The 27982-nt window shown below is 50.3% G+C and overlaps 1 protein-coding gene across 1 annotated transcript; it reads left to right on the forward strand.

The window, feature by feature from the left end:
- The first annotated feature begins 3285 nt into the window (after nucleotides 1-3285).
- Nucleotides 3286-27342, forward strand: LOC141989719 (uncharacterized). Its single transcript, XM_074956645.1, has 22 exons — nucleotides 3286-3478; nucleotides 5362-5483; nucleotides 5770-6391; nucleotides 7175-7318; nucleotides 7969-8153; nucleotides 8239-8336; nucleotides 9246-9373; nucleotides 9464-9653; nucleotides 9742-9892; nucleotides 10719-10803; nucleotides 11336-11451; nucleotides 18677-18764; nucleotides 19458-19567; nucleotides 19980-20208; nucleotides 21231-21374; nucleotides 22193-22377; nucleotides 22464-22561; nucleotides 25245-25372; nucleotides 25465-25654; nucleotides 25743-25893; nucleotides 26108-26192; nucleotides 27191-27342. The coding sequence occupies exons 1-22, from the start codon at nucleotides 3286-3288 to the stop codon at nucleotides 27340-27342; spliced, it is 3594 nt and encodes a 1197-aa protein (XP_074812746.1).
- The last annotated feature ends 640 nt before the right edge of the window (nucleotides 27343-27982 follow it).

Here is a 27982-nt window from a genome sequence, read left to right on the forward strand (position 1 = left end):
TCAAAAAAGAGGACACTTCACGGGGGGGGGGGGAGGATTTGCTTATGCCCCCCCGCCCCCGGCCCTGCCCCAACTCCACCCCTTCCCCAACCCTTCCCCAAAGTCCGTGCCCCAACTCCGCCCCCTCCCTGCCCCATTGGACCCCTTCCCCAAATCCCCGCCCCGGCTCTGCCTCCTCCCCTGAGCGCGCTGCATTCCCCCTCCTCCCCCCTCCCTCCCAGGTGCGCAAAACAGCTGTTTCACGGCGCAAGCGCTGGGTACTAGGGGGGAAAAAGCAGGCACTCTCTCGAGGGATCAACATTCACTTTCCTTCTCGAATGATCAACATTCACTCTCTTTCTTGAATGATAAACTCTTCTTTGGGGAAAAATAATAATGGCAAAATCCCAGACGTTTTTAGATATTTAAAAATTCCTCCCGGATGGCGATTTAAGAACCAAAAAGCTGGACATGTCCAGGAAAATACGGACTTGTGGTAACCCTACAGCACAGCAGAACTGCCAGGCTAGAGCCATCGGAATAATAAACTGTGGATATGGGTCAGCTGCTACCTAAGGTAAGTGGGTGAGGCGGTTCTGCTGACTAACAAGGACACCTTGAAAGAAAGGGGTGAAGGAGGAACAAGGACAACAGTGCAAAAGAAAGCATAAAATAAAGTTGAGTTTATTTAATTTTGCAAACTTGCCACCCCAACAATCCAGCTTTTCTCTTTATCAGTCTTTGTTTTTCTCCCCTCTTTCTCCCTTTTCACATTCTCACCATTTCCCCCTCTTTTTCTCTTATCCCTGACCCTGTTTTTTATCAGTCACTGAGACGATCTTTGTGCCTTTGAGACTGAGACCGATCTGGGTCGCCAAAAATTAGGTAAAAGGAGCCACTTGATTCTCAATCAGGTCTAAAATCCTCACCTTGTGAATGTTTAGGTTTCTTTCCCCGCACCCCACTCCACCCCACCCCAGTAGGATTTGTTTGAATTGCTTGAATTTGTTTGAAGGCAGTTGTTTCTGTAATGTTATTTCTGGATTCAAATCCTCAATTGCCTCAGTGATAGAACAAGTGTGGTGAGACTTTGGGTATGTCTGACTTGGGTTTGAGTCCAAGCCCCGCTCCTGTCCACACACAAATCTGTCTGACTCAGGTCAGCAAGCACTCAGGACCCGGGTCCTAGGACCCTGCTAGGGAGGTGGGTCAGAGCCCAAGTCCTACTGCGATTCAGGTCCAAGTCCTATCATTTTGCAGTGTAGACACCGCTCAAGGCACAGGCCCAAGTCAGAAGGTCTGCGTAGTGTGGTATGGATGTATTAGCGTGGCTGAGAGACCTGGGTCTAGCAATTATAAACCCAGGTTTACAGTGCAGTATAGATGCTCAAGTGCAGGCTTGGAAACACGGAGTCCATAAGCCTGGATCCCACAGACGCAGGCTTAGTGTACAGTGTAGACATACCCTACACGGATCCATGCTGAGAAATGCTTCAAGTCCATCAAAAGGACAGCATGGTAGTGAAAGACGCCAAGGGTTGGAACCAAGAGAAATCCCTAGTGTAGACAAGGGCTAGGATCAGTAGCCCCTTGGGGCAAGGTTTATGTCTGTATTTGTTTCGGGGAAATGCAAAACACACTTTTGGGCGCTACAAAATAATAAGTAATGATAATGGCTGGGTTGAGGGGGACACTGGGTGTAGCAGGTGGAATGTGTTGGGGTAGCAGGTGAGCATGATGGGTGCAGTAGTTGGGCATAACACCCTAATAGGCATTTTCTGGTGATAATGTCTCCAATTCTTCTGTTCCTCACCTGTCATGTTAGGTTAGTCAGAAGGACGGCTGCTCAGCAGTGCCGCAGGATTATCCCACCCATGTCTGCAAGGCTCCCTTGGAAAAGGCTGCCCACCCACAACCCTTCACCTTCGGCCCAGAACCACCGACCAATACCTGGGTGATCCTGAACATCATCTTCATAGACTAGAGAACACTGTGCATGGAAGCCAATCTCCAGTTAATCAGCTCAAGAAGCAGATCATGCAGAAGACGAAGTTTGGTGACTTGGGGTCCATTGATCTGCTGTATGAGGGCTGGGAACTGAAGGGCCCAGACAACCTGGAGCAGCAGGGAGTGAAGAACCAGGCCAACCTGGTCAGCTTATTCAGATGTGCAGGAGGGGGAGAGGAAGGGGAAGAAGGAAAAGGGCGGGGAGAGGGTCCCTTATCATTAGAGCAGGAAATTGTTGGCATTTGAAGGAATCCAAACTGCTTGTATTTCTCCCAGGCACTTCTAGGGCACCAATCAGCATCACATCTAGGCACTGGTTGCTGTGTCCAGCTTTTCACACTACATAGGTTTGAAAAGTGTCATTTAAAAGATGGAATCTCAATGCTTTTTTCAAAATACAACCCTTGGATGGAAAATGGAAATAAACTAAGAAGAATATTAGCAAACCAGCTGAGTTTCTTTTCTCCTGTTTCTTCCGTTCACCTTTTTGTTTTCAATTCTGGTCATGCTCCCCTCAGAGGAGGTTTTCAGACTGTCATGTTGAAAGAGGGGCAGTGTGATCTCCTGGTCTGTGCACGGCACATGCAATCAGGACCCCTGGGTCTAATCTCAAGCCTGATGCTAATCCCCCTCTGTGACCTTGGGCATGTTGCTGTGCCGCCCTGTGCCTCAGTTTCCCCATCTGTGTAATGGAGATGATGATACTTATTTCTCTCACCAGAGGTGTAGTGAAACTCAATGAATGTATATCAAGAGCTCTGTGCAGCTTGGAGGGATGAGGATGTGGAGGAGGGAAAGAGAATAAATGTAGACAAGGGAGGAAAATACATGACTGGAAAGGAAATTGTGGGACATAAAGTGCAATCCCCTGCTATCGCAGGCAACCTCATCAAACATACCGCCTCCCCACTGGAGGATCAACCCCCAGTCACTTGCATGGCAGGCACAGATCTGCACCACTACATGAAAGAGGAACACAGAGAGGAGAAGAAGATCATGTGGAGAGGGAAGCTTCAATTCCCATCACGATATCAAAACAAGAACTGGGAGGAAGGCAGGAAGCTGGGGTTGCATTTGAAGATGGGGGTAGGAGCTTTGCTGACATTTCCTTTTCCCCCTGAGCTTTGCACTTGTGACCTGGCCCTCAGCAGCAGCAGGGAGCTCCCCAGATGCAGCCTCTCTGCTCTCATGGTTCACACCCCTCCCCTTCCCACACTGATCCTATAAAGCCCCAGTCCCACAGCTTCCTTGTATGGGAAGTGGCTGCTGGGCAGGGTTTTACTAGCAGCTCCTGACACCATGGGGCTGGGCTATAGGCATTTTGTGGGCTTAGTGCTGCTCTGGTCCCTGGGGACAGCCCTTGGGCAGGGGGACTTCCGCAGGGTCAGTTTCTCTGTCTTGCAGCATGGATATGAGTATGACTGTGGAGACTATGGGATGCAGCTGCTGGTCTTTCCCAGCCAGGGTCGCACTGTCCGCTTCAAAGTTGTGGGTAAGTGGCTGCCTGGAGGGGTCCTCCTATGCCTTTCCATCTGCTCATGGTGTTAACTCAGAGCTTCTCTGACTTAATTACTTCTGTTGGGCAGGCTGGAGAAGAGATGTGACCTCTTCCTTTTGCCATGATCTCAGCTGGTCTGCCTGTTAACCTTAGATCTTGAGCTCCTGGGCTAGTCTGATGGGGCAATTTCCTGCATATCCTTGGGAGGCTTTGTTGAATTAAATATGAGTGTCCATTGTCCTAATGACTGGTCTAGGGCTAACTTGTGCTCGCCTTTATGGGGGAGGGGCTACTGCAGCTCCTCCAGGAACTAAACAGTGGATGGCCATTAGGCAATCTGGCTGATTTGCCTTCTCCCCTGGAGAGGCTCCCATACACTAGTTCAAACTGGGCTCTCTGGGGACCAACAGACCAAGAAAGGACTCCTAGATAGAGCCTGAGCTTAAACTGACTCAGCAAAGGGACAGACCTGTCTCACCAAGGGTTGGGGAGGTGATGCTTGGGGAAAGGTTGAAGGAGTGACACCTACCAGAGCTTGAGTTAGCAGTTGCAGTGACCTTTGGTCAGCTTCTTTGCATGCATGTAGGGTCTTATTTTTTTAACATCTCCTCTGTCTCAAGAATAAATGTGCTTGCTTAGAAGATGCTGAGTGATAACTTACAGCAGCTGGCAATACACTGGTCATAGCTAGGGCCCTACCAAATTCAGTCCATTTTGGCCACTTTCACAGTCATATTTTTTAAAATTCAGCCATTTAAATCTGAATCTTTGTGGTGTTGAAACTGTAGGGGTCCTGACCCAAAAAGGGGTGCATGGGGGGGGGCACAAGTTCATTATGTGGGGGGGTGGTATTCCTACTCTTACTTCTGTGCTGCTGGTGGGGCGCTGCCTACAAAGCTGGGCACCCTGCCAACAGCTGCTGCTCTCCAGCCTCCCAGCTCTGAAGGCAGCTCAGAACTGAAGGTGGCAATACTGTGACACCCCTAAAATAACCTTGTGACCCCTGCAACTTCCTTTTGGGTCAGGACCCCCAATTTGAGAAATGCTTGTATCACCATGAAATCCCTATAGTATAGGGTAAAAGCACACAAGACCAGATGTCATGGTTGGTGACTCATTTTTCATAGCTGTGAATTTGGTAAGACCCTACCTGTTGGAAAGAAAGGAAAGTGCAGGTGCTGGCCATTTAGGCAGTCCGGCTTGCAGGGGATACTGCAGTGTAGGCAGGGAACACACTCCTCAGGAGGCACAGAGGTGCAGGCCTCTGCCCAAGAGAGGTGATGGCTGAGGGCCTAGAGTGGATGTATTCAGGGGACCACAAGGAGGGAATACAGGTGTAGTTACTCTGAACTGACACTCTCCTTTATGCCTCACAGCACTTCCTGTGAATATCCTAGGCTGTATCTGGATGGCCTAAACAGACTGGTGCCAGACCTAACTCTCTTCCTTCTAGCTTATGTTATTGCACATGCTCCTGCCCCAAAATAAGCCTCTCAGTTGTGAGTCCTGGACAGAAGGCAGAGGACACAAGCCTTCTTGTAACCTCCCAAAGGATTGGCTTTGAGTTCTCAGCTGCTTATGTGGCCTAGGCTTGTCTTGTGGGATAACTTTACACTGGAGGCACTGCAGTGTTCTGAAAGGGCTATGTCCCAAAACCTCACTTGAGTCAGCTGATCCCTTATAAATGGGGAATCTCCCCATTTTAGGATCAGGCCTCCCTGAGCTGCACTGAGACTGCACAATGTAGTGGACCACTATCCCTGCTCCAAATAGGTGTACTTACGAGACTTTGGTCTTCTGCACTACTGGGGTGGGGGGAGGGTGCCAAAGGAACTCTCATGTCAAACTTCTCCTGCCACTTCCATGCATCTCCACAGATGAGTTTGGGACAGCCTTTGAGGTTACCAACTGCTCCATCTGCCTCCACTGGGTCACATCTAACCAGGAAGGGGCGGTGACCTTCTCAGCAGGCTACAATGGCTGTCATGTGCTGAAGAAGGTGAGTTTCTGACCTCCATGGCATCCTCTGTGATCCTGTTACGAAGACCTGTGCCTGCATCCCAGCAAAGCACAGTCCCTGGCTCTGGTCCAGAAAGTGTCACTGAGCTATTGCAGCCATGAAGTGTTCAGTTGGACAGCCCACAGTAATCTTATTCTGACCTCTTCCATAACCCCCTGCAGAGAGGTACAGCTATTGGCTCCCTACTAGTGCCCCTGCACCTAGTTCTATTAATGCCTCAGGGTTGATTGACACACCTAATACTTCTACTTCCTTTTCTGTACAGGATGGCCGTAACCACCTGAGGGTCCGAGTGGAGGAACTACTGAGCACCGGGGCCGTCGCTGCCACCCGTGATGTGAACATGACCTGCCCCAAGCCCACTGAACGTGACTTAACCCCAGAGGAGACCATGCGCTACGTGCCCCAGCCGCAGCCGGGCCTGGTGCGCCCGGTGCCCCAGCCGCAGCCGGGCCTGGTGCGCCCGGTGCCCCAGCCGCAGCCGGGCCTGGTGCGCCCGGTGCCCCAGCCGCAGCCGGGCCTGGTGCGCCCGGTGCCCCAGCCGCAGCCGGGCCTGGTGCGCCCGGTGCCCCAGCCGCAGCCGGGCCTGGTGCGCCCGGTGCCCCAGCCGCAGCCGGGCCTGGTGCGCCCGGTGCCCCAGCCGCAGCCGGGCCTGGTGCGCCCGGTGCCCCAGCCGCAGCCGGGCCTGGTGCGCCCGGTGCCCCAGCCGCAGCCGGGCCTGGTGCGCCCGGTGCCCCAGCCGCAGCCGGGCCTGGTGCGCCCGGTGCCCCAGCCGCAGCCGGGCCTGGTGCGCCCGGTGCCCCAGCCGCAGCCGGGCCTGGTGCGCCCGGTGCCCCAGCCGCAGCCGGGCCTGGTGCGCCCCATCGATCCTCCACTGAGTAATATAGGTACATTCTCCTGTGTCTCCTCCACTGGGATTCAGGGAAGCTGTCTTGGCCCTTCACCCTTGCCCAAGATACTGCAGAACACCTTCAAATTCAGAACTTAGCCCATCCTGACTCTGAGGCCTCTACCAAGAACTATCCTGGCTTGTGTCAGGGCTGGATGATAAAACCAGAACTATGACCTTTCTTGTACTAATGTGCTTGGGGGGTGGTGTGGATCTGAGCATGTGGTGTCTGGTCCATGGGTATTGTGTAACCTGTTGTGGTGGTTGTGTCTGCAAATTTACTCTAATTGTGAGATTGACTGTAAAATATGTGAAAGTTCATAAAGTCATGAAGTAGTGATGGGGGAGACACAGGGAAGGGGTAAAGGAGACAGACTGAATTAGTCTAAATGAAAAGGCCTATTGATACAACTCAAGGACCAAGTTGAAACCATACTCAGTAAAAACAGATGTGGAACCAGAAACAAGTGGCCACTTGTTTACCAATGAGGCCTAATAAGGGTGGGCTAGTCTAAGAACCCATAAAAAAATGGGTAAAGACAGTAGTTGTGGGAGAAGACCAAACAAATGAAGCCTACTAGAGCAAGCTTCACCATTATAGCTACCACTCCACTGTCTCCTGGGGCCCTGGTCCTGAGGCATGCCCTAACCAGGCCAGAGAGGGATCCAGATGACCTCTCCACACAATCGGTGGTACCCAAAAGTCACTTGGAGTAGAAAAGTGGCCATGTACTGTGCTCCCAACAATCTTCAGTACTCGGTCTCTAACCTGATCTTCCAGGTGCCCGCCTAACACAGGAGCAGTGCCAAGTGGTGGCTGGGAAGATCCCCTGTGCAAATGCCCTTGACCAAGCTGCTTGCTTCCAGGCTGGCTGCTGCTATGATGGGACTGACCCAACTACTCCTTGCTACTATGGAAACACAGGTAAGGGACCAGCTGGAGGAGCTCTGGCCCACAGAGCTCAGGGCACGTTAACATGATAACACTCAGTTGGAAGAGGAGCTAGGCCACAAGTCAGCTGTCTCATTCCATTTCCACTGGGCGGGGTGAAGAAGCAGGGGATGGAAAGTGTTCCCAGGTCACTTATTCAGGGCCCAGAGTTGATGTAAACTAAGTACATCCATAGATGTTCATGCCCAGGCTTGTGGCCCTTCCCACTTAAAGCATGGGAGCTCTCCACAACAATTCCCACTACCCTAACTGTAAAGGGTGGAGAGGAAATGGCTCAAGAATACAAGCCTGAAACCTCCAGTCTATGAAGGGCCTACAGTGTGAGCTCTGCTACTGCAAAATAAATGGAAAGAATCCATCTTAACTCCAGGGGCTCCACTGGGGGAATATCCTGGCCCCAAGCCCTCTTTTCCATAGCCTTCTCTATCCTACTGAAGGAGAAATAAAACAGGGGGTGTACTAGCCTGTGTTCTGAGGCATGGTGAATATTGGCCTCTCCCTCAGCATGCCTGTGCCCAAACCTAACTCTGGCTTGTAATAAAGGGTTGGGAGTTCCTGCCCACACATGTTCCAGCATCATTGGGTTGCAATTGCTGTGCTTAACCTACTCCTTTGTGTTGCAGTCACTGTTCAGTGCCTTATGGACGGTCACTTCATTCTGGTGGTCTCCAAGGACATGTCTGACCACCCCATCATCCTGGACAGTGTCCGGCTAGCCTATGCCCAGGCAGGGTGTGATCCCATCAGGATGACTGAAGCTTTTGTGCTCTTCCGCTTCCCTCTCACACAATGTGGCACCACAGTCCAGGTGACAATACATTCCCTGACATAGCACAGAACCCTTTCTGCTTCTCAAAGGGACTAAACACCTCCTTTTTCCCATTCCCCTCCAGATGACTGGGGAAAAATTGATCTATGAGAATCAGCTGATCTCTGGCATTGACATACAGACTGGGCCAGAGGGCTCTATCACTCGGGACAGCATCTTCATGTAAGTTGGTCTACTTCTGTCCTGGAAGAGTCTTTCAGTGAGACAAATCCTTTCTTTCTGAGGAATCTAACAAACCACCTGTCAACTCCCTTTAGTTTCTAGTTCTTTTAGGACCAAAGAATCTCAATGCTAAGAGTTGGTTGACAGCTGACTTTCCAGTACCACCAAACAACACTATCTCAGTTCAGGACTGCTAATGAATACTAGAGCTTGACCACTCTACATTTCAGTGGGAGGGAAAACTGACTCTGGAAACCAGAAATCAAAATTCTGGACTCTAGTCTGTTAGAATTTGTCATCAAAGATTAACTTTGATTGAAATATCCTGTAGAAAATTGACACTTTTTTGACCAGCTCTTGGTGTGTGTCCAATTCCAATGAGAAGGAAGAATAAAACAACACTGAAATGTGGCTGAGATACTAGGGTAATGGCTTCTACTGTGGCAAACCACCATGCAATTAATGGCAAGTAACTAGAGCCTCTTTCTGAATCTCCTAGTAATGACTGCCCACCTCTCCCTATACTAGGTTACTCACTTGGTGCTGACTCTCAAGAACATGTGTCAATGACTGAATTGTCAACTGTCCATTGGAGACTTCACTTGGATATCTTCCATCCAAGTGCTGACTTAAATCAGCCAACAAGGTTCAGTCTGACTAGATCACAATTTGAGGCAGTAAGGCCAAAACCTGAGTGGGCTGGGAATGAGCAATTGTGTAGGATCTTATGCACTCAGTGAGTGGCACTTGGATCTTGCCATGTTGAGCAGTGGTGGCCATTTAAACTGAATGGGTACAAATAGCCACAGGGCAGGGGAAGGGTGAAGATGCACAATGTGACTCCTAAAACACCTTAGCTTGGCTAACAAACCTCAGCTCCATCTCCTCCCTCTGCTCTCTCCTGTGCAGCCTCCATGCTCGCTGCATCTACAATGCCAGTGACTTTCTGCCAGTCCAGGTCAAGGTCTTCTTGCCCCCCACACCTGCTCCAGTCACCCAGGCAGGACCCCTCCGGCTTGAGCTGCGCATCGCCACAGGTAGGTGACCCCTCACTCCAGCACTGAGATCCCATCCCCTGAAGGACCACAGTGTCTCAGCTCTGCTCTCCTCCTGCCCTCTCCCCACAGACCCAAGCTACAGATCCTATCTCACGGAGAGAGACTACCCTGTGGTGAAGGTGCTCAGGGACCCTGTCTACATGGAGGTTCGCATCCTGCACAGAACAGACCCGTCCCTGGTTCTGGTTCTGCACCAGTGCTGGGCCACCCCAAGCACTAACCCCCTGAAGCAGCCGCAGTGGCCCATCTTGGTGGATGGGTGAGTGGCTGGGAGTGAAGGGAATTACTGGCTCTCAAGGAGTGGTAATCCTGGGAACCTGCTTAAATCTACCCCTCCTTGTTCCTAGGTGCCCATTCCTGGGAGACAACTACAGAACCCAGCTTGTGCCCATGGGCCCTGCATCATCTGAGCTGCCCTTCCCAACTCACCACCAGCGCCTTGTCCTCTCCACCTTTGCCTTTGTGGACTCTGCTGCCCAGATGGTGCTTGAGGGACTGGTAAGGGGGTGAGGGGCTGAATGCCCATCTTTGGTAGCCATTCCTACTACAGCCAGGGTAGTGACCCCAAACAGCCTCTTCCTCGAAAGAAGAACACTGCCCATCCAACTGGAAAAGCTCCATTTTGGTGGGTGGTGCAGGCTGCAACCCCTGTAAGGAGTTGTGCTGAATCTTGGTACCTTGCTCACATTGTGGTAGGTGAGCATGTGGGGCCAGCTGGCTCACATGTTCTGCAGCCCCTCTTCTCTTCAGGAGCAGTGCTCCTCTATCCTAAACATTGGTCTTCATCCCTATGACCACTGAACTGCATGGTTCTAGTCACTGCTGACCTGGGTACAAGACTGACCTTGGGTGGAAGCAGCTCTAGCACAACCTGCATCGGCCTTCTACCAATTAGAAAATAGCATGGAGCTTTAGCTGCTGGAGTAGGGCCTCCTTGGGGTGAACAAATACCACCCCAGTTCTCAATCCAAGAATAGCCTACTCATAGGTTTTGCCTGCCCAATAAATCCACTTGAGGAACTCCTCCAGTGATTTGTACACACGGGCACCTGCTTGGCTGGTGATGTACCAGGGTGCATTGCCCTCTGCTGAATGCCATGACTAGGGACTTCCCCAGTGAAGATGCAAGCCCAGTATTACAGTAACGTGACCCCAAAGGTTAAAGGGGTGGGGGAGGGGGCTGAATGGCTATCTTTGGTAGCCATTCCTACTACAGCCAGGGCCAGTCCTTTTTAGGAGATGCATGTTTGAGGCTGTGCACTTGCTGACTAGAATGACTGGCCAGTGCATTATCTAACTTGGGTTCCTGCCATGTCTGGTTTAGGTGTACATCTTCTGTAGTGCCTCAGCCTGCTCACCGTCCCAGCTGGAGCCCTGCCAGACCATATGCCCATCAGGGGTGACTGCAAGTAAGTCTGGCCTCTCTGCTAAGCATGGATATGGCATGCTGCTGGTGCCAGACCCACACTGGCTGAAGCTCATCCAGAGCTCTCAATTAGCTATGTTCTAAGCCTAGAAAGTTGGCAAGGAGCATGAACTTCCGCTCAGACCAGTGGATCAGCTGCATGAGTAAGGTACTCAACAGCTTCTACGAGCATCACATAGCTATACTGAGTTACTTCACACCAATGCATCTGACACAGACCATGAAGTCGGATTTCCCCTGGCCATCCTTTTGGCAGCCATGATAGGACAATGGCCTGACTGTCCCCTGTAGCTGTGTAGGAACCAGTAAATGCTCCTTGGACTCCACAGGCCAGATCCTAGTTCTGTCTCCAGGACAGTCCTGAGGCCTAGATGTGTGAGCAGAGATCACTCCTTGTCAGCTCAGCAGCTCATTCTGAGTGAGCTCTGCTTCAGCTTGCTGACTGCATCCTACTGGCAGCCCTGAAGAGCCTCCAGACTCTCTAATTCTCTCTCCTTCTCCCCCTGCCCCCCCAGGAGGCCGTCGGTTCCTGACTATCCAAAATGGGATAGAGCCTCTCGATGTGGTGAGCTCTCATGGGCCTGTGATTTTTCCAGGACAGCCCAGAGGCATTCAAAGATTCAGTCTATGGGAATGAAGGTAACTCTCCTCTCAAACTCTCACCCCACTCAGTGGTGACTGGCACCATGGCCAGGCATATGGCAGTCCTGTCTTATTAGGAGGCACTGTCTCTTGCCAACATGTGAAGGGGTGAGGTGGGGACTGAATCAGTGACCTGCCTTGTAGGAGGGAGCTGGTTCCAGATGCTTGGTGGTAGCAGCAGAGGATGCATGGACTCCCATCTGGCCTGGCTCTTACTCATGCCCCCCTATTTGGAGAGTGGGGGCACAGGACTGAGATAAGAGTAACTGAGGATGTCTTATTCAAAAGCATGTAGCTGGGATTTAAGTTGCTGGATAGCAGTGGCCCGTAAGGGGCAGGGAGTAATGCAAAGAACAATCTAACTGCATCCAGTTTAGAATTAGTGAGTAGGGATGGAGTCAAACTTCCATCCCCACCGGGGGTGGAAGGATACCTAGATTCACAATCTCCTGGCCACCTATCTAAGCCATAATCTCCTTTTCCCACAGATCCTGTCTCTAGACTAGATTTGTCCCCTGTGCTCCTGGCTGGGCTCTTGCTGCTGGCTGTGATCTCCATTCTCACTGCTGTGATCATGCTCTGGAAGAGAAAAGGCTGGATGACAGGGTTCCAAAACCCTCATGAAGGAACATTGTAGCAAAAACCAATAAAACTGGTTGTATCCTACTGGTCACTTGTGGTCCCCATTCTCTTGGGGTGGGCCAGGGCACATAGTACTCAGAAATAGCAGTTAGATGGCATCTTTCTGTAAACCAAAGGTAGTATCCTTCCCCACTGCCCCATGAGTAGACTTCTAAGGTTCTAGAGGCCCCACAAGTTCAGACTGCATGCATGCACCAGTCCCTCCAAGCAAATATTAACTGCATCAAGGCTGCCTCAACCAGCACAAGTTTCCATAGCTCAACTTGCAAAGACACAAGGCTTGTTTCTTGCTATCTGCAACTATGGTAAGTGTCTGTCTGTTCAGCACAGGTTTCTCCCTGTTGCAAGTGTCTCCTTCAAGCATCCATGAGAAGAGGTGCTCCCCTCTACACCACCTAAGGGCCAAAGTAGAGAAGCTCAGCTCTAACGAGGTCCCTAGGAGAATTCCATTACCACCCTCAGAGGACCTCTACATAATATGCCAGGACTGAGGCACCATGCACTAGATCTACCCACAAGACTTGTCCTCTGAGAGTGAAGGGCAAAGGCAGCTGATGTAGCCAGCTGGCACTAGCATTCAGATCCTCCAAAGCAGAGGTCAAAAGTGCAGGGCAGTAGATTCTGGTGTACAGCAGCCTAGAGCTGACACTCTAAATTCTTTAGAACTGAGCCCAGGTGTTTCACATTGCTGAGTTGGGAGAGCCTTTAGCAACCATGTGCAACACCACCAATGCATCTTAGTGGTTAAGTATGACTATAGGGACATTTTGACAGCCCAGCAAAATGTCTAGGCCAGGGCTAGTACTGGAATATCTTATGTTTATTGCCAAAAGCAGCTGGCAGTCTTAGCATAACTAGTCAGTAGGGGGTTGACCATGAGATGTGAGCATGGGCCTGCTGCCTTCCATGGTCAGCAATTTTAAAAGAGCTTAAGTCTACTTTTTTTTTTTTTTTAGGCCAAGCTAATGGACTGTTATGCAGGAATAGTCCTGCACCTGTAACATTAAAAATCCTTAAGTCTTTCTCTCCTGGACATTTTGATGTGATTTCTAGCAGTTTCTAATAGAAAGGAGCTAGACAGGTATGAGGAATCTTGGATGTAACCTTCTGGACATCTCTTGGAATCCCCAGTGATGGGTGAATAGCTGGCCACTTGAGACCCTCCCTCCAGAGCAAGGGTAACTCATGCTAAAGGGTTAGAGCACCCCAAACAAATCTAAGTCCTTGACCTCAATAAACACTTGTTTTGGGGTTTTTTGGGATTAAAAGCAATTTGGGTTTGTGCTAATCTTTAATTAGGCCGATGTGTTGTGTCCCTTTGACTTCTTCCTTGCAAAGGGTACAATTACCCTAAGGTTTGGGTTGAGAGATTCCCCAGGTAACATGACTGGCTCAGTGATTTAAGAGATAATATGGTAGGTCTGAACAAACAACCCGCTGGCAGGTACAGCCAATTATGCTGGTCTGACCAAAAGGTTGGTGTGCAGAGACAATTTCTTGATACTTTAAATCACCACTTCTGAGTGGCTGGTACAGGAACCCACAAGGGGAGAGGCAATTCCTGATTTTAGTCCTGAGTGGAGCACAGGATCTGGTCCAAGAGGTAACTATAATAGGACTGATTGGAAATAGTGACCATAATATTTAACATTCCTGTAGTGGGAAGAACACCTCAGCAGCCCAACACTGTAAGGGGAACTATGCAAAAATGAGGAGGCAATTAAAAGGTACAGTGAAATCCCTGCCAGCTGCATGGACACTCTTTCAAAGACACCATAATAGAGGCCCAACTTCAATGTGTACCCCAAACTAAAAAACACCATAAAAGAACTAAAGGGCCACTGTGGCTCAACAACCATGTAAAAGAAGCAGTGAGATAAAAAGGCATCTTTTAGAAAGTGGAAGTCAAATCCTGGTGAGGTGTAAAAGGGGCATAAACACTTACAACTTAAGTGTAAAAATGTAATAAAAGTCAAGAGTTCTGAAGAACAGATAAAATGTTTAAGTACCTTTTGAGTTTTTGGTTATGACATCAGAAGCAGGAAGCCTGCTAAACAACCAGTGAGGCCCCCTGGACAATCAAGATGAAAAAGGAGCACTTAAAGACGATAGTCATTGCGGAGAAACTAAATGAATTCTTTGCTTCAGTCTTCATGGCTGAGGATGTAGGAAGATTCCCAAACCTGAGCTGTCCTTTGTAGGTGACAAATCTGAGGAATTGTCAGAGACTGAAGTGTCATTAGAGGTGGTCTTGGAATTAATTGATAAACGTAACAGTAACCAGTCACCGGGACCAGATGGCATTCACCCAAGAGTTCCGAAAGAACTCAAATGTGAAACTGCAGAACTATTAACTATGGTTTGTAACCTGTCCTTTAAATCAGCATGTCTACCCAGTGACTGGAAGATACCTAATGTAACCTCAACATTTAAAAAGGGCTCTAGAGGTGATCCCAGCAATTACAGACCGGTAAGTCTAACATCAGTACCAGGCAAATTAGTTGAAACAATAGTAAAGTATAAAATTGTCAGACATGTAGAACATAAATGGGTGGGCAAAAGTCAATGTGGTTTCTGTAAAGGGAGATCATGTCTTACTAATCTATTAGTTATTTGAAGGGGTCAACAAACAAGTGGGCAGGGGGGGATCCAGTGGATATAGTGTACTTAGATTTCCAGAAAGCCTTTGACAAGGTCCCTCACCAAAGGCTCTAACATAAATTAAGTTGTCATGGGAAAAGAGGGAAGATCCTTTCATGGATTGAGAACTGGTTAAAAGACAGGGAACAAAGGGTAGGAATAAATAGTAAATTTTCAGAATGGAGCGGGGTAACTAGTGGTGTTCCCCAAGGGTCAGTCCTAAGACCAATCCTATTCAACTTATTCATAAATGATCTGGAGAAAGGGGTAAACAGTGAGGTGGCAAAGTTTGCAGACAATACTAAACTGCTCAAGATAGTTAAGACCAAAGCAGACGGTGAAGAACTTCTAAAAGAGATCTTGGAGTCATTGTGGATAGTTTTCTGAAGACGTCCACACAGTGTGCAGCAGCAGTCAAAAAAGCAAACAAGATGTTAGGAATCATTAAAAAAGGGACAGAGAATAAGACGGAGAATATCTTATTGCCCTTATATAAATCCATGGTACGCCCACATCTTGAATACTGCATACAGATTTGGTCTCATCTCAAAAAAGATACACTGGCATTAGAAAAGGTTCAGAGAAGGGCAACTAAAATGATTAGGGGTTTGGAACAGGTCCTATATGAGGAGAGATTAAAGAGGCAGGACTTTTCAGCTTGGAAAAGAGGAGATGAGGGGGGATATGATAGAGGTATATAAAATCATGAGTGGTGTGGAGAAAGTGAATAAGGAAAAGTTATTTACTTGTTCTCATAATATAAGAACTAGGGGCCACCAAATGAAATTAATGGGCAGCAGATTTAAAACAAATAAAAGGAAATTCTTCTTCACACAGCGCACAGTCAACCTGTAGAACTCCCTGCCGGAGGAGGTTGTGAAGGCTAGGACTATAACAGGGTTTAAAAGAGAACTGGATAAATTCATGGAGGTTAGATCCATTGATGGCTATTAGCCAGGATGGGGAAGGAATGGTGTCCCTAGCCTCTGTTTGTCAGAGGGTGGAGATGGATGGCAGGAGAGAGATCACTTAGACAGGACACTGGGCTGGATGGACCTTTGGTCTGACCCAGTATGGCCATTTGTATGTGCACTAGATCTCTGCTAGAGAGTGCCAATTTTTCTTTATTTTCTTCTTGCTGTTTGCTCACTACAAATTTAAAAAAAAAAAAAAAAAAGCCCCAAGCCTTTCTGGACACTTCCTCTTCTCCAGCCAGACTACATCTTGTGATGCTATGCCACTGCGATGCTTGCTGGGGTACCCAGGTTTGTAGGAGACCTTGCTACCATTTGCCCTTAGCATGAGCCAGCCTTGTCTATGCCTGCAGTAGGTTAGCTCCCCAATGTCAACAGCTTCTGACATTTCCGGTCTCTGCAGGTCCCCTTCTCTCTGTACAGATTAACAGGCACACTCCAACCTCTGAGCATCCAGCCCCAACTCCATTGGACGCTCACAGAATTCAGAGCTGGTACTCCCAAAGAAGTACACCCCAGCCTACCAGTTCCACCTCAGCTCACTGCTCTGCTTAACACACAGCACTTGGATAAGTTTGCAGAAAAAACAAGAAGAAATTTATTTAACAAAGATCAGAAATTCATGATGAAGCGAGTAGAATTAATGGAAACAAATGGTTACAAACAGTGGGGTAGTCCTAATCTGCTGTTCCTCCACCAGCCTGATCCTCTCACCCTACCCCCATGCTGCTTTCACCCTACCCTCTCACTTCAGGGGGAGGGGCCATAGTGGTTTAGTGGTAGCGGACCCTGTGTGTGCCTGACCCACCACACCTTTCGTATAAAACAAAATCATAGCATGCTGTCTAGAGCCTAAACTTAACTGACAAGACATTCCTCTGTCTCATAAAGATTAGTGCAGCCAAAGTTTGTCTCCCAGCATCAGACAGCTGTGATCTTCTGTTCATAACACAAGCCAGCTGGCAGCTTGTCCCCTTGTGAAAGATAACTGGGTGTATCGCTGCACCCCCAGTTATAGTACCAATGAGCCATTGTCTTCACTTGCAGACAGGATAGTCTCCTGCTTGTTTATTTCTTCCTGTAAACTCCCTTTCTTGAAGATATCATACTCCCTTCACTAGTATTCGGCTTAGACTGTAGCTGGGCATCCGTTGTGATTTTAATGTACATGTGGTCAGACAGATAGATAAGCATCTCTTGTCTGAAAGAAACTTTTTATCACCTTCTGGTGACCCGCCCCAAGTCACAGACCTGAAGAACATAATTTTCAGTATATATTCATATCTCCTTACACATTGTCCATCCATACATTCTGCAATGATTATGAGGACCAATGGGGTACAGGCTTTCAGGAAAGACCTTCCATAACACCCTTTGATGAACTAGTATGTTGACACGAGACTCAGTGATCTCTGTAACCCTTTACACCCCTTTGCCCTCTGCCAGTTGGCTCCAATAGGTCCAAGGGTCCCAAACTCCCATGGTGCAATGTGGCACCTCAGCAGAGAGAAGACTGTGGTGTATCATGGGAAATGTAGTCCTTCTAGACAGCACAGCCCATAGAGGAGAATGGGAGCATGAGGCACCTGAACTACACCTCCCACAAGACACCAGGACAGTATTTCCCTGTCAAAATGTTGTTTTCAGTTGAAAATTAGGGCCCAGAAATGTTTGTTTTTCACCAACATTTTTTCAGTTTTAGTCTGAAAATTTGGGGTTTTTCAATATTTCACCAAATAGTCAAAAGTTTCTACAGGGGAAAAAACCATTTGCAGAGCAGCTCTAACCCTTACTTACACTGAGCAGTAACTTGCTCTGGGAACAGTCCCATTTAAATCAACAGGAGGATGGGATGCAGAATCTGGCCCTTTGACCATAATGTCTTTGGGGCAGGAACTGCTTCTTACTAGGCGTTATGTCCGGCACCTAGCACAATGGGGCCTTGATCTCAATTGGAGCCTCTGGGTGCTGCTGTAATACAAATAATAATAACAGTCAAGTGACTTGCCCAAGGGCATGGAGAATCTGTGGCAGAGCCACATTCAAATTCAGACCATAATGGCAAAGCCCTGGCTGGGATGATTTAGTTGGGGTTGGTCCTGCTTTGAGCAGGGGGTTGTACTAGATGACCTCCTGAGGTCTCTTCCAACCCTGATCTTCTATGATTTAGTGATTCTATGACTCACAGCCCTGGATCCACCCAGACCAACCTGCCCCCAAAAGTCACTGTACTGAGCTGGGACTAGTGTGCTGCCCCATTCCTGTATCTACTGCAGAATTGGTCACAGGCCAGGAATGGCTGTTATGGTGACACAAGGGAGGTCACAGGTCAGGATAGATGAGGACTGGAAGTGGTGGGCACTAGGCCAAGATTGGGGCAGGACTCCAATTATTCCCTCTCAATAGCAGTTTCTTCTAGCTCCTCCTCTCCCACTGGGAAGAGAGTGACTCTTGGAATGAGTTCCCCTTCCCTCCCACTGACACCTCGCAGTGTGAGAGAGCGAAAAGGGGGAGAGTGAAGGTCACAGGGAAGGAGAGGGAGAGAAAGACAGAGCAAGAGAGGGGACATCCCAAAAGCCAGAGTAACACTAGGATTCACTGTGAGGGGTTTTTGTTTATTTGATTTTGGTTGGGGGATTCAAAGCTTATGTTTCCGTTTCATCCTGAGCTTTGCACTTTTTACCCAGCCCCTCAATAGCAGCAGACAGCTCCCCGGGTGCTGCCTCTCTGCTCACCTGGTTCACATGCCGGTCCCACCCCTCCGCTTACCCTACAAAGCCCCACACCCACAGCTTCCCTAGTTATGAGAAGTAGCTGTGGGGTTGCTGGGCTTCTTCCTTAACACCTTCAGCTATGGGGCTGGGCTGTAGGTATTTTGTGGGCTTACTGTTGCTCTGGTCCCTGGGGACAGCCCTTGGGCAGGGGGACTTCCGCAGGGTCAGTTTCTCTGTCTTGCAGCATGGATATGAGTATGACTGTGGAGACTATGGGATGCAGCTGCTGGTCTTTCCCAGCCAGGGCCGCACCGTCCGCTTCAAAGTTGTGGGTAAGTTGCTGTGGGGCTTACTTAATAAGCAGCCAAGGACACCCCCATCTATGCTCAGGGTCCTTCTTAAACAAACATGCTGGAGGGTTTCTTAGAGGCTATTGAATGTTCCCCTGTCTCCAGTGGGTAACTCTAGCCTTGCAGGAGGACTTCCTTCCTCTATTAATTGTGGATCTAATTTTTCAGTGTCTACTATAACTCTTTCTTGCTTAGTTGCTGTCCTTAACCCTAGGAGGTGCTTCTGACTGAGGAAGCCAGCAGGTATTATCTGGCTGACTTCAGTGGTGCCTCGTCTGACTGTAAGACAAGAGCGCCTGATGAGGGTAATACTCTGAAGGGAGGCCTCCCAAACTCTGGCTTGGCCCCCTGAAATGTCTCCACTCTAGGACTCCCACCTGACTGTGTGATAGAGGCTAGTATTGCTGTTGCCATGCATTGCTGCAAGACAGCCCTTGTACTGCCAGGGTTTGGGGCCCTTCCACTCTCCTTGGTGGATTTAGGAGAAACTTGGCAAATAAAGACTAATTTGGGGGTGGCTGGTAACCCAAATCCAGCTACTCAAAGATACCACTGATGGAGCAAGACATAGTCCCTGCTTCATATGTTACAGCCTTCCTATGTCTCTGAACTAGGGTGCCTTAACTTACCCTTGCCCATGGGTGAAGCTTTGTTTAAGTGTGACTCTCTCCACAGATGAGTTTGGGACTCGCTTTGAAGTTACAAACTGCTCCATCTGTCTCCACTGGATCACGTCTGGCGAGAAAGGGGAGGTGACCTATAACGGCTGCCATGTGCTCAGGCAGGTGAGTGAGTTGGCACAAGAGGCTTCAGAGTCTCCATCCCTGCTGCTACATTGAACACTTGCCTCTAAATCACAACATATCAATGTGGAGAAGTTCTTGGCCTCATGTAGGACACTTGACAGCCATGTTCTTGATGAGCTCCAGCTACTGTACCCAGACTGCTGCAGTTGTGTAGATTGTTCCCTACCTACGGTCACACAGCCTGTGCTAAGCTTGCCAACCCTCCTGGATTCTCCTAGATCTCCAGGAATTAACACTTAATCTTTAATTAAAGAATGTCATTTGACACAACCTCCGGGAACATGTCCAACCAAAATTGGCGACCCTAGCCTGTGCAGAGGGGGCCTGGGCTGAGCAACCAGGGACACTCCATTTCACCACAACCTTACTAATCCTTCTGCTTTCACTGCAGGATGGCCGTAACCACCTGAGGGTCCGAGTGGAGGAACTACTGAGCACCGGGGCCATCGCTGCCACCTATGATGTGAACATGACCTGCCCCAAGCCCACTGAACGTGACTTAACCCCAGAGGAGACCATGCGCCATGTGCCGCAGCCGGGCCTGGTGCGCCCGGTGCCCGTGCCGCAGCCGGGCCTGGTGCGCCCGGTGCCCCAAATATATCCTCCACCAAGCAACGTAGGTGTGTAGGGGTGTCTGTGACCTCTAACTGGCTTGCGTGCATGTGGGTCCCCTCCAATGGAAGGTTTCATGGTCCACTTCTGACTCCTGTGGTGGTCTTCAGAGGAGCTGAACCTTGTCTCTTGCTTGTGGCTGCCATGTTAGAGCTAGTGTTGACAGTGTTGTAAGCACGATCAAAAATGAGATTCGTTTAGAAATCATGCTGGTTTCCTCCCCCCCCACCCCCAGTTTATTTGAAGGGGAAGGGGTGGCTATTTGCCTTCTGGTTTTTCAAAGCTTTAGGGGAAGGCACTTGCTTCCAAAGTCGGTGAGCTTCTTTGGTGCAAAATCCAGTCTCACATGCACCAATGTGTCCTTCCCATTGGCTGCTCAGAGGGGGTTTCCCCTGTTCCTCCAGTATCCCAGGGTTTGGGATCTGATGTTGTATCCCTTCATATCTCACCCCCACATCTGCTTGCAATCTGTCTCCTTCCCCCCCCATGTGTCTCGCACAGGCTCTCCACAGCTCTTAGTCCCTCAGCACTCTTAGAGTCCTGTCTAGCCCTCCCCCTAAACCAGAGTGGCAGCCACTTTGCCTCTAGGTACAGCTAACTGATAAATTGGAGTGGACCACACTGCTGGCTGTGTTGAGGGGGCTGTAGGGTGTGGGTGGGGGCTCTCCTCTGACACAGCAGCAGATCAGGAGCCTGAATTTCCAAGTGAAATGTTAAGCCTGGTATCTGGCTTAATGCAAAGAAGGGCAACCTGCTACATCTGGAGGACAGGGGTGGGGATCTGAGCACAATGCTGTCTGAGGTGGTATGTGGTTTGAGGTTATGGTTGTGGGGGGCAGGGTGAGCTGGGATGGAGGACCACTGTGGGAGCTCTTGCAGCCCTTTGGGGAAGGGGAGGAGGGTTGGACTGGTATTGAGGTCAGCCACTTGTCCAGAGGTCACTATAGATCTTAAAGTCTCTGGGGAAGGGTCTCTTGTGATCCCTTCAGAGGATCTCTAGCTCTCCTTAATCCACACCCTGCTGTTCTAGGGGCCCATCTCACAGAGGAGCAGTGCCGTGTGGTGGCTGGGAAGATGCCCTGTGCGGATGCCCCAGGCCAAGCTGCTTGCTTCCAGGCTGGCTGCTGTTATGATGAGACTGACCTCACTACTCCCTGCTACTATGGCAACACAGGTAGGAGGCCTGGCCTTGTGTCAGCTTATGGAGCCTTTTGCCATCTCTGTCCTGGGAAGCTTGGGGACACACCGTACTTCTCAGATGAGTTTGGTCACCACCTACTAGCATGGTGAACTAGCCTTGGATGCAATGTCTTTGTAACTCTCACCCTAGGCTGCAGCTGGCATCAGTTGTGTGCAAAGGGATTCCTTCCTACATCACGGTCTCTCCTCAGTTGCCCAATGCCTGGCGGATCTTGAGAGCCAACACCAAATGTGTGGTGGCAGAGGAAGAACCATCAGACAGTACAGGCTGGTGCTCCATCATCAGATCGAAGGATAACTCTGCCGGCTCGTGTCTCGTTCCTGCACAACATGAGCTGCAATCATGCTGTGTCAGACAAACCCACTTACCCCCATGGGGCTTCATTTGATAGCTTCCAAAGCCAGAAGGGACCATTGTGATCATTAGTCTGATTTCCTGTATAACACAAGCTATAGACTTTCCCTGAAATAATTCCTCGAGCAGATCTCTCAGTAGACATCCAGTCTTGCCTTATCAGTGATGGAGAATCCACCATGACCCTGGGCAAACCATTCCAAGGCTTAACTACCCTCGCTCTCAGATCTACACCTTATTTAAATACTTAGACTGTAATCAAGTCACCCCTTAACCTTCTCTCTGTCTAAAGAGGCAGAATTTGGTCACTACAAGGCCTGTTTTCTAATATTTCTCATGGCTCTTCTCCAAGCTATCATCCTGAGTGTGGCATGGAACTCTTGCCCAATTCCTCTACCGGGAACATCTATACTTAATCCTGCTCCTTTGTGTTGCAGTCACTGTTCAGTGCCTCCTGGATGGTCACTTTGTTCTGGTGGTCTCCAGGGACATGTCTGATCACCCCATCATCCTGGAGAGTGTCCGGCTAGCCTATGACCAGGCAGGGTGTGACCCCATCAGGATGACTGAGGCTTTTGTGATCTTCCGCTTCCCCCTCATGCAGTGCGGCACCACAGTCCAGGTGAGGGGACACCCACGGGAAGCCAGGGTGAGTGCTCTGCTCAGGGGCTTGGGGGACTAACCTGCCCCATGTCTCCACTCTTCCAGGTGATCCATGACAAACTGATCTATGAGAACCAGCTGATCTCTGGCATCGACATCCGGACTGGGCCAGACGGCTCCATCACCCGGGACAGCACCTTCATGTAAGTTGGCCTGCTCTATTGACTAGCAAGGAAGTGATGGTGAGCAGTCTTCAGCCCTTCCACAGTGGAAGCGTGAGGCCAGATACTTTCCCCTGGCAAAGATCTGATCCATCAATTTTTCAGCAGCCTCTCCTGACCTCCAAAGGACTTGGGGGATGTTCTACAGGTATGGATTCCCTGCAGTCAGACATCCCCTTTTCTGAGTGTGGGGCAATGCACCTGATCCCTAATGGGGCATGGGGCAAAACCTTGCTTTGTGAAGGGAAGGACACTCTGTGCAGCTGACTGTCCAAGAGTCAGGGTTTTACGTTGTCTGATCAAATGCCAACATTGGTCAGCCTCACCTCAGTCCCTGGAAAAATCCTGCAGCAGGTCGAATCAGTTCTGAAGCACTTGGAGGAGAGGAAGGTGATCAGGACCAGCCAAGTTGCATTCACCAAGGGCAAGTCATGCCTGACCAACCTGATTGCTTTCTATGATGAGAACTGGCTCTGCGCATATGGGGAAAGCGGTGGACATGATATACCTTGACTCTAACAAAGTTTGACACAGTATCCCACAGTATTCTTGACAGCAAGTCAAAAAAGTATGGACTAAAGGTGGATCGAAAGCTGGCTAGGTCATCAGGCTCAATGGGTAGTGATCAATAGCTCTGTCTAGTTGGCAGCTGGTATCAAGCAGCATGCCCCAGGGGTCAGTCCTGGGGCTGGTTTTGCTCATCATTAATGATCTGGATGATGGGATGGCTTACACCCTCAGCAAGTTAATGGATGACACTAAATTGGGGGGGAGAGGTAGGTAGGGTCCAGAGTGACCTAGGAAAATTGAGAATTGGGCTAAAAGAAATCTGAGGTTCAATAAGGACAAGTGCAGAGTCCTGCACTTAGGAGGGAAGAATCCCATTTACTGGTACAGGCTGGGGACCGACTGGCTAAGCAGCAGTTCTACAGACAAGGTCCTGGGGATTAGAGTGAACGAGAAGCTGGCTATGAATCAATAGTGGGCCCTTGTTGCCAAGAAAGCTACTGGTATATTGGGCTGCATTAGTAGGAGCACTGCCAGCAGATGGAGGGAAGTGATTCCCCTCTATCCAGCACTGGTGAGGCCCATCTGGAGTACTGTGTCCAGTTTTGGGCCCCACACTACAAGAAGGATGTGGAGAAATTGGAGAGAGTCCAGCGAAGGGCAACAAAAATGATTAGGGGTCTGGAACACATGACTTATGAGGAGAGGCTGAGGGAACTGGGATTGTTTAGTCTACAGAAGAGAAGAATGAGGGGGGATTTGATAGCTGCTTTTAACTACCTGAAAGGTGAATCCAAAGAGGATGGATCTAGACTCTTCTCAGTGATAGCAGATGACAGGACAAGGAGTAATGGTCTCAAGTTGCAGTGGGGGAGATTTAGGTTGGATATTAGGAAAAAGTTTTTCACTAGGAGGGTGGTGAAACACTGGAATGCGTTTCCTAGGGAGGTGGTGGAATCCCCTTCCTTGGAAGTTTCTAAGGTCAGGCTTGACAAAGCCCTGGCTGGGATGATTTAGTTGGGATTGGTCCTACTCTGGGCAGGGGGTTGGACTAGATGGCCTCCAGAGGTCCCTTCCAACTCTGTTAGTCTATGACAAGTAGGCACAGCCAGCCTGACCTGAGAAGGGCTCCATGGGGCCACCCTGAGGGACTAATAACTCCCTACAGGGTTGGTAGAAAGAAAGCTTGGATAACAGTTGGTGGCAAACTTGATGTAAGGACTGTTGCCCCCTTACTAACATTCAGTGGGGTGTCTTGGTTGGCTAGCTCCCAGTACTAAAAGGGGAAGGATGGCAGGGAAATCAGGACCCTGAGACTGACAGTCCTCAGGAACAATGGGGAGAGCCCAATGCTCCAGGTCAGCCTGAATGACAGGGTGGGCAGGCTAATCAGAGAGTCAGGAGGCCGGGGGCTCCCATCCTCCGTGTGAGCTGGATTTGCCTGGGTCACACAGTCAGGTCATGTGTTTCCTTTAACCTTTCCCATGTTTCCTTCTTTTTAAAATTAATTGTTGATTAAATAACTTGCATTTGCTTTATCTTGTATGTAATGGTCATGGGTCAGAGAAGTGCCCAGTGCAGAGAGAGTACCCTGGGGTGGGGACACCCTAACTCCTGTCCTAGGTGACCACAGCAGGGTTGGGGGTCAAGCTCCTTCAGGAATCCTGGGCCTAGCCTTGTTGGGGTTACGAGGACTCTACCAGACAGAGTGGAAGGGGAGCCCTGAAGGGCAGGGAGACCACTGGGTAAAGGAAGTGGGAGCAAGGACTCAGATCCTTTCGCTAGCCCACTTCACCGGAGTAGTGCAGAAGTCAGGAAAGTTCCCCACAAGAGCGGGACTATTCCCCCGCTTACATTGAGAATGCTGCCAAAAGAGATGTGACTACAAGTAAGCAAGTTCTTCTAGCCTGTCTGAGAAGGCCCCCATGTGGCCGTGCTCGGGCACTTCTGCTGAGTCCCTGAGTTGGAGGGAAGAACATCTGAGTTGCTAAAAGGGTTGATAGACTAGCATCCTTGGATGTCCCCCATCCAAGTACTGATAGGGCCTGACCCTGCTTGTCTCAAGCACTAATAAGGTCACTGCCAGAAACCACGTGGCCTCAATGTGAATTCACAGAGCATCAGCCCCTGTCTCCTCCCTCTGCTCTCTCCTGTGCAGCCTCCATGCTCGCTGCATCTACAATGCCAGTGACTTTCTGCCAGTCCAGGTCGAGGTCTTCTTGCCCCCCACACCTGCTCCAGTCACCCAGGCAGGACCCCTCCGGCTTGAGCTGCGCATCGCCACAGGTAGGTGACCCCTCACTCCAGCACTGAGATCCCATCCCCCTGAAGGACCACAGGTGTCTCAGCTCTGCTCTCCTGCTGCCCTCTCCCCACAGACCCGAGCTACAGATCCTATCTCACAGAGAGAGACTACCCTGTGGTGAAGGTGCTCAGGGACCCTCTCTACATGGAGGTTCGCATCCTGCACAGAACAGACCCGTCCCTGGTTCTGGTTCTACACCAGTGCTGGGCCACCCCAAGTGCTAACCCCCTGCAGCAGCCGCAGTGGCCCATCCTGGTGGACGGGTGAGTGGCTGGGATGGAGGGGGAGCATGGCTTGGGGAGGAGGAAGGCGGTTTCCTTGGTCCACGCTTCTCTCATGTCTTGCTCCCAGGTGCCCGTTCCTGGGAGACAACTACAGAACCCAGCTTGTGCCCGTGGGCCCTGCCTCATCTGAGCTGCCCTTCCCGACTCACCACCAGCGCTTCGTCCTCTCCACCTTTGCCTTTGTGGACTCCGCCTCCCAGGTGGTGCTTGAGGGAGAGGTGAGAAGGGGCCCGCATATAAAGCGGGTGAGGAGGGGGAAGTCGGGGGGGCAGGGGCAGGAGCTCCTATTTCAGTCAGGTCCTGACCTTCAAATTGTCTCTTCTGAGGCGCTGCACATGCAGAACCAAACTGATAGCTGTGGATCTACTTCCTGGCTCCTACCAGCACTGGCCAGTCACTCACTAACTCCATTCTCACTTGTGTGGATTTTAGGTGTACATTTACTGTAGCGCCTCGGCTTGCTACCCCTCTCGGCTGGAGCCCTGCAGGACCATGTGCCCATCAGGAGCTGCTACAAGTAAGTCGGACTGGCTTCATCTGGGCACCAGTGGTCTGAAACCCATGTGGGTTTCTACAAGCTCCCATCCCAAATACCAGAGGACTCACAGTGAACAGAGATCTGCCTGTCCTGCTATATTGGAGGAGGGCAAACTACCACCCACAGGACCATCCTCCCCGGCCCCTGAGTTCCCGGCCAGGGAGGCTAGCCCCCAGCCCATCCTGTGCTGTCCAGCACTCTACTCTGGTAGGGCTGTGAGCTCCTGCTGCTCTGAGCAGCATCATAAGGGGGTTGGCATTGGATAAGGGGCAGAGGGTCCCAGGGGGCAGTCGGGACAGGGGCTGGTTGGATTGGGCAGAGGTTCAGGGGGCATTGGAGTCCAGCAGGGGCTGTCAGGGAGCGGGGGGTTGGATAGGGGTGTGGTCCCAGGGGGCAGTTAGGGGCAGGGGTCCTGGGAGGGGGCAGTCAGGAGACAAGGAGTTGGGGTTTCTGAGGTGGGCAGTCAGGGGGCAGGAAGTGGGAGGGAGCCAGGCTCTTTGGGGAGGCACAGCCTTCCCTACCTGGCCCTCCATATAGTTTTACAGTGCTAATGTGGCCCTCAGGCCAAGAAGTTTGCCCAGCCCTGTGCTATACACTGACTGACTGCAAGGCGTTCAGCCCAGCTCGTTATGTACCTGTACCATGTACTGTAGCACTAGCTAGGGTATGATGGGCTAACACGAAGAGGTAAATGGCCTAATCTCCTACAACTGCCCCATGTAGGAGACAATACTAGAAATTGCTTCTGGAGAGTGGAGTGTCTGCTGCTCCTGATGAAATGGCCTTTCTTCCCATCTTCTCCCACACTTCAAATAAGCACTTCAGGAAGATCTAATACCTGGTACCACAACCTGTCAGGAGGCCTGTAAGGGCTCATGGTAGAGTCCATGGTGATGCTGCATTTCATCATGATGGGCCCTCTGGTTGTGAGTGCGCTGGACAGACAGCTCCCTAACTCTCTCCATTCCATCTGCCAGGAGGCCGCCGGTTCCTGGATATCAACAATGGGACAGGAGAGCCCCAGGACCTGGTGAGCTCTCCTGGCCCTGTGATCTTCCAGGAGAGCCCTGAGCCGTGGAGAGAGCACATCTATGAGAACAAGGGTGAGTTTTCTGTTAAACCCGAGTAGGACAACTGGCATCTTGCACAGTAACCTGGAATACAGCAAGTCAATGCTGTCTAGGGGGTTCTAATATAAATGTTCATGGGGGGCGGGGGGCTACATGCAGAAGTCACTCCTTGATGATCCATATGTAAGCTAATGCTGGCTGACACCACACCTGTGAGTGCTTCCTATGAGTGGGCCAATGTTGGGTTATTTCCTTATCCTTTGGACATTCATAGGATGTCTCAAAACCCAGCAAACTTGGGGGAGGGGACACTATGGCACCTCAATGGTGACTTGTATGCCCTGAGCCTCCATAGCACTCAATGCACTGGGGCTAGCATTGCCTCAGCCATCCAATAGAAGGCAATCAATGGGATGGTGGTGCTGGCTCACAGTCTAAAAAGTGAGTTGACAATTCAAGTATCTTTCTGATGAAGGCTGGCCTAAGCGGTAGGGGGAGCACCACTGGGGCAGGGAAGTCTAGGTGTCATCTCCACACTTCAGACCCTACAGAAATCTGGATTGTCTTAACCTCTCCTCCTCCAGACCCTGTCTCCAGACTGGACCTGACCCTGGTGCTTCTGGCCATGCTTTCATTGGTGGCTGTGGTTTCTCTCGTTACTGTGACACTACTCCATAGGAGAAGCAGCTGGATGACAAG

The sequence above is a fragment of the Natator depressus genome, chromosome 6 (genome assembly GCF_965152275.1).
Source record: "Natator depressus isolate rNatDep1 chromosome 6, rNatDep2.hap1, whole genome shotgun sequence".
Classification (NCBI taxonomy): domain Eukaryota; kingdom Metazoa; phylum Chordata; order Testudines; family Cheloniidae; genus Natator; species Natator depressus.

What these genes read in the sequence shown, in the direction of transcription:
- LOC141989719 (XM_074956645.1), top strand. Translation starts at nt 3,286, where the DNA reads ATGGGGCTGGGCTATAGGCATTTTGTGGGCTTAGTGCTGCTCTGGTCC. An exon ending in CTGCTACTATGGCAACACAG is followed by an intron (nt 21,375 to 22,192) that starts GTAGGAGGCCTG and finishes TTTGTGTTGCAG; the next exon opens with TCACTGTTCAGTGCCTCCTG. An exon ending in ACCCGGGACAGCACCTTCAT is followed by an intron (nt 22,562 to 25,244) that starts GTAAGTTGGCCT and finishes TCTCCTGTGCAG; the next exon opens with CCTCCATGCTCGCTGCATCT.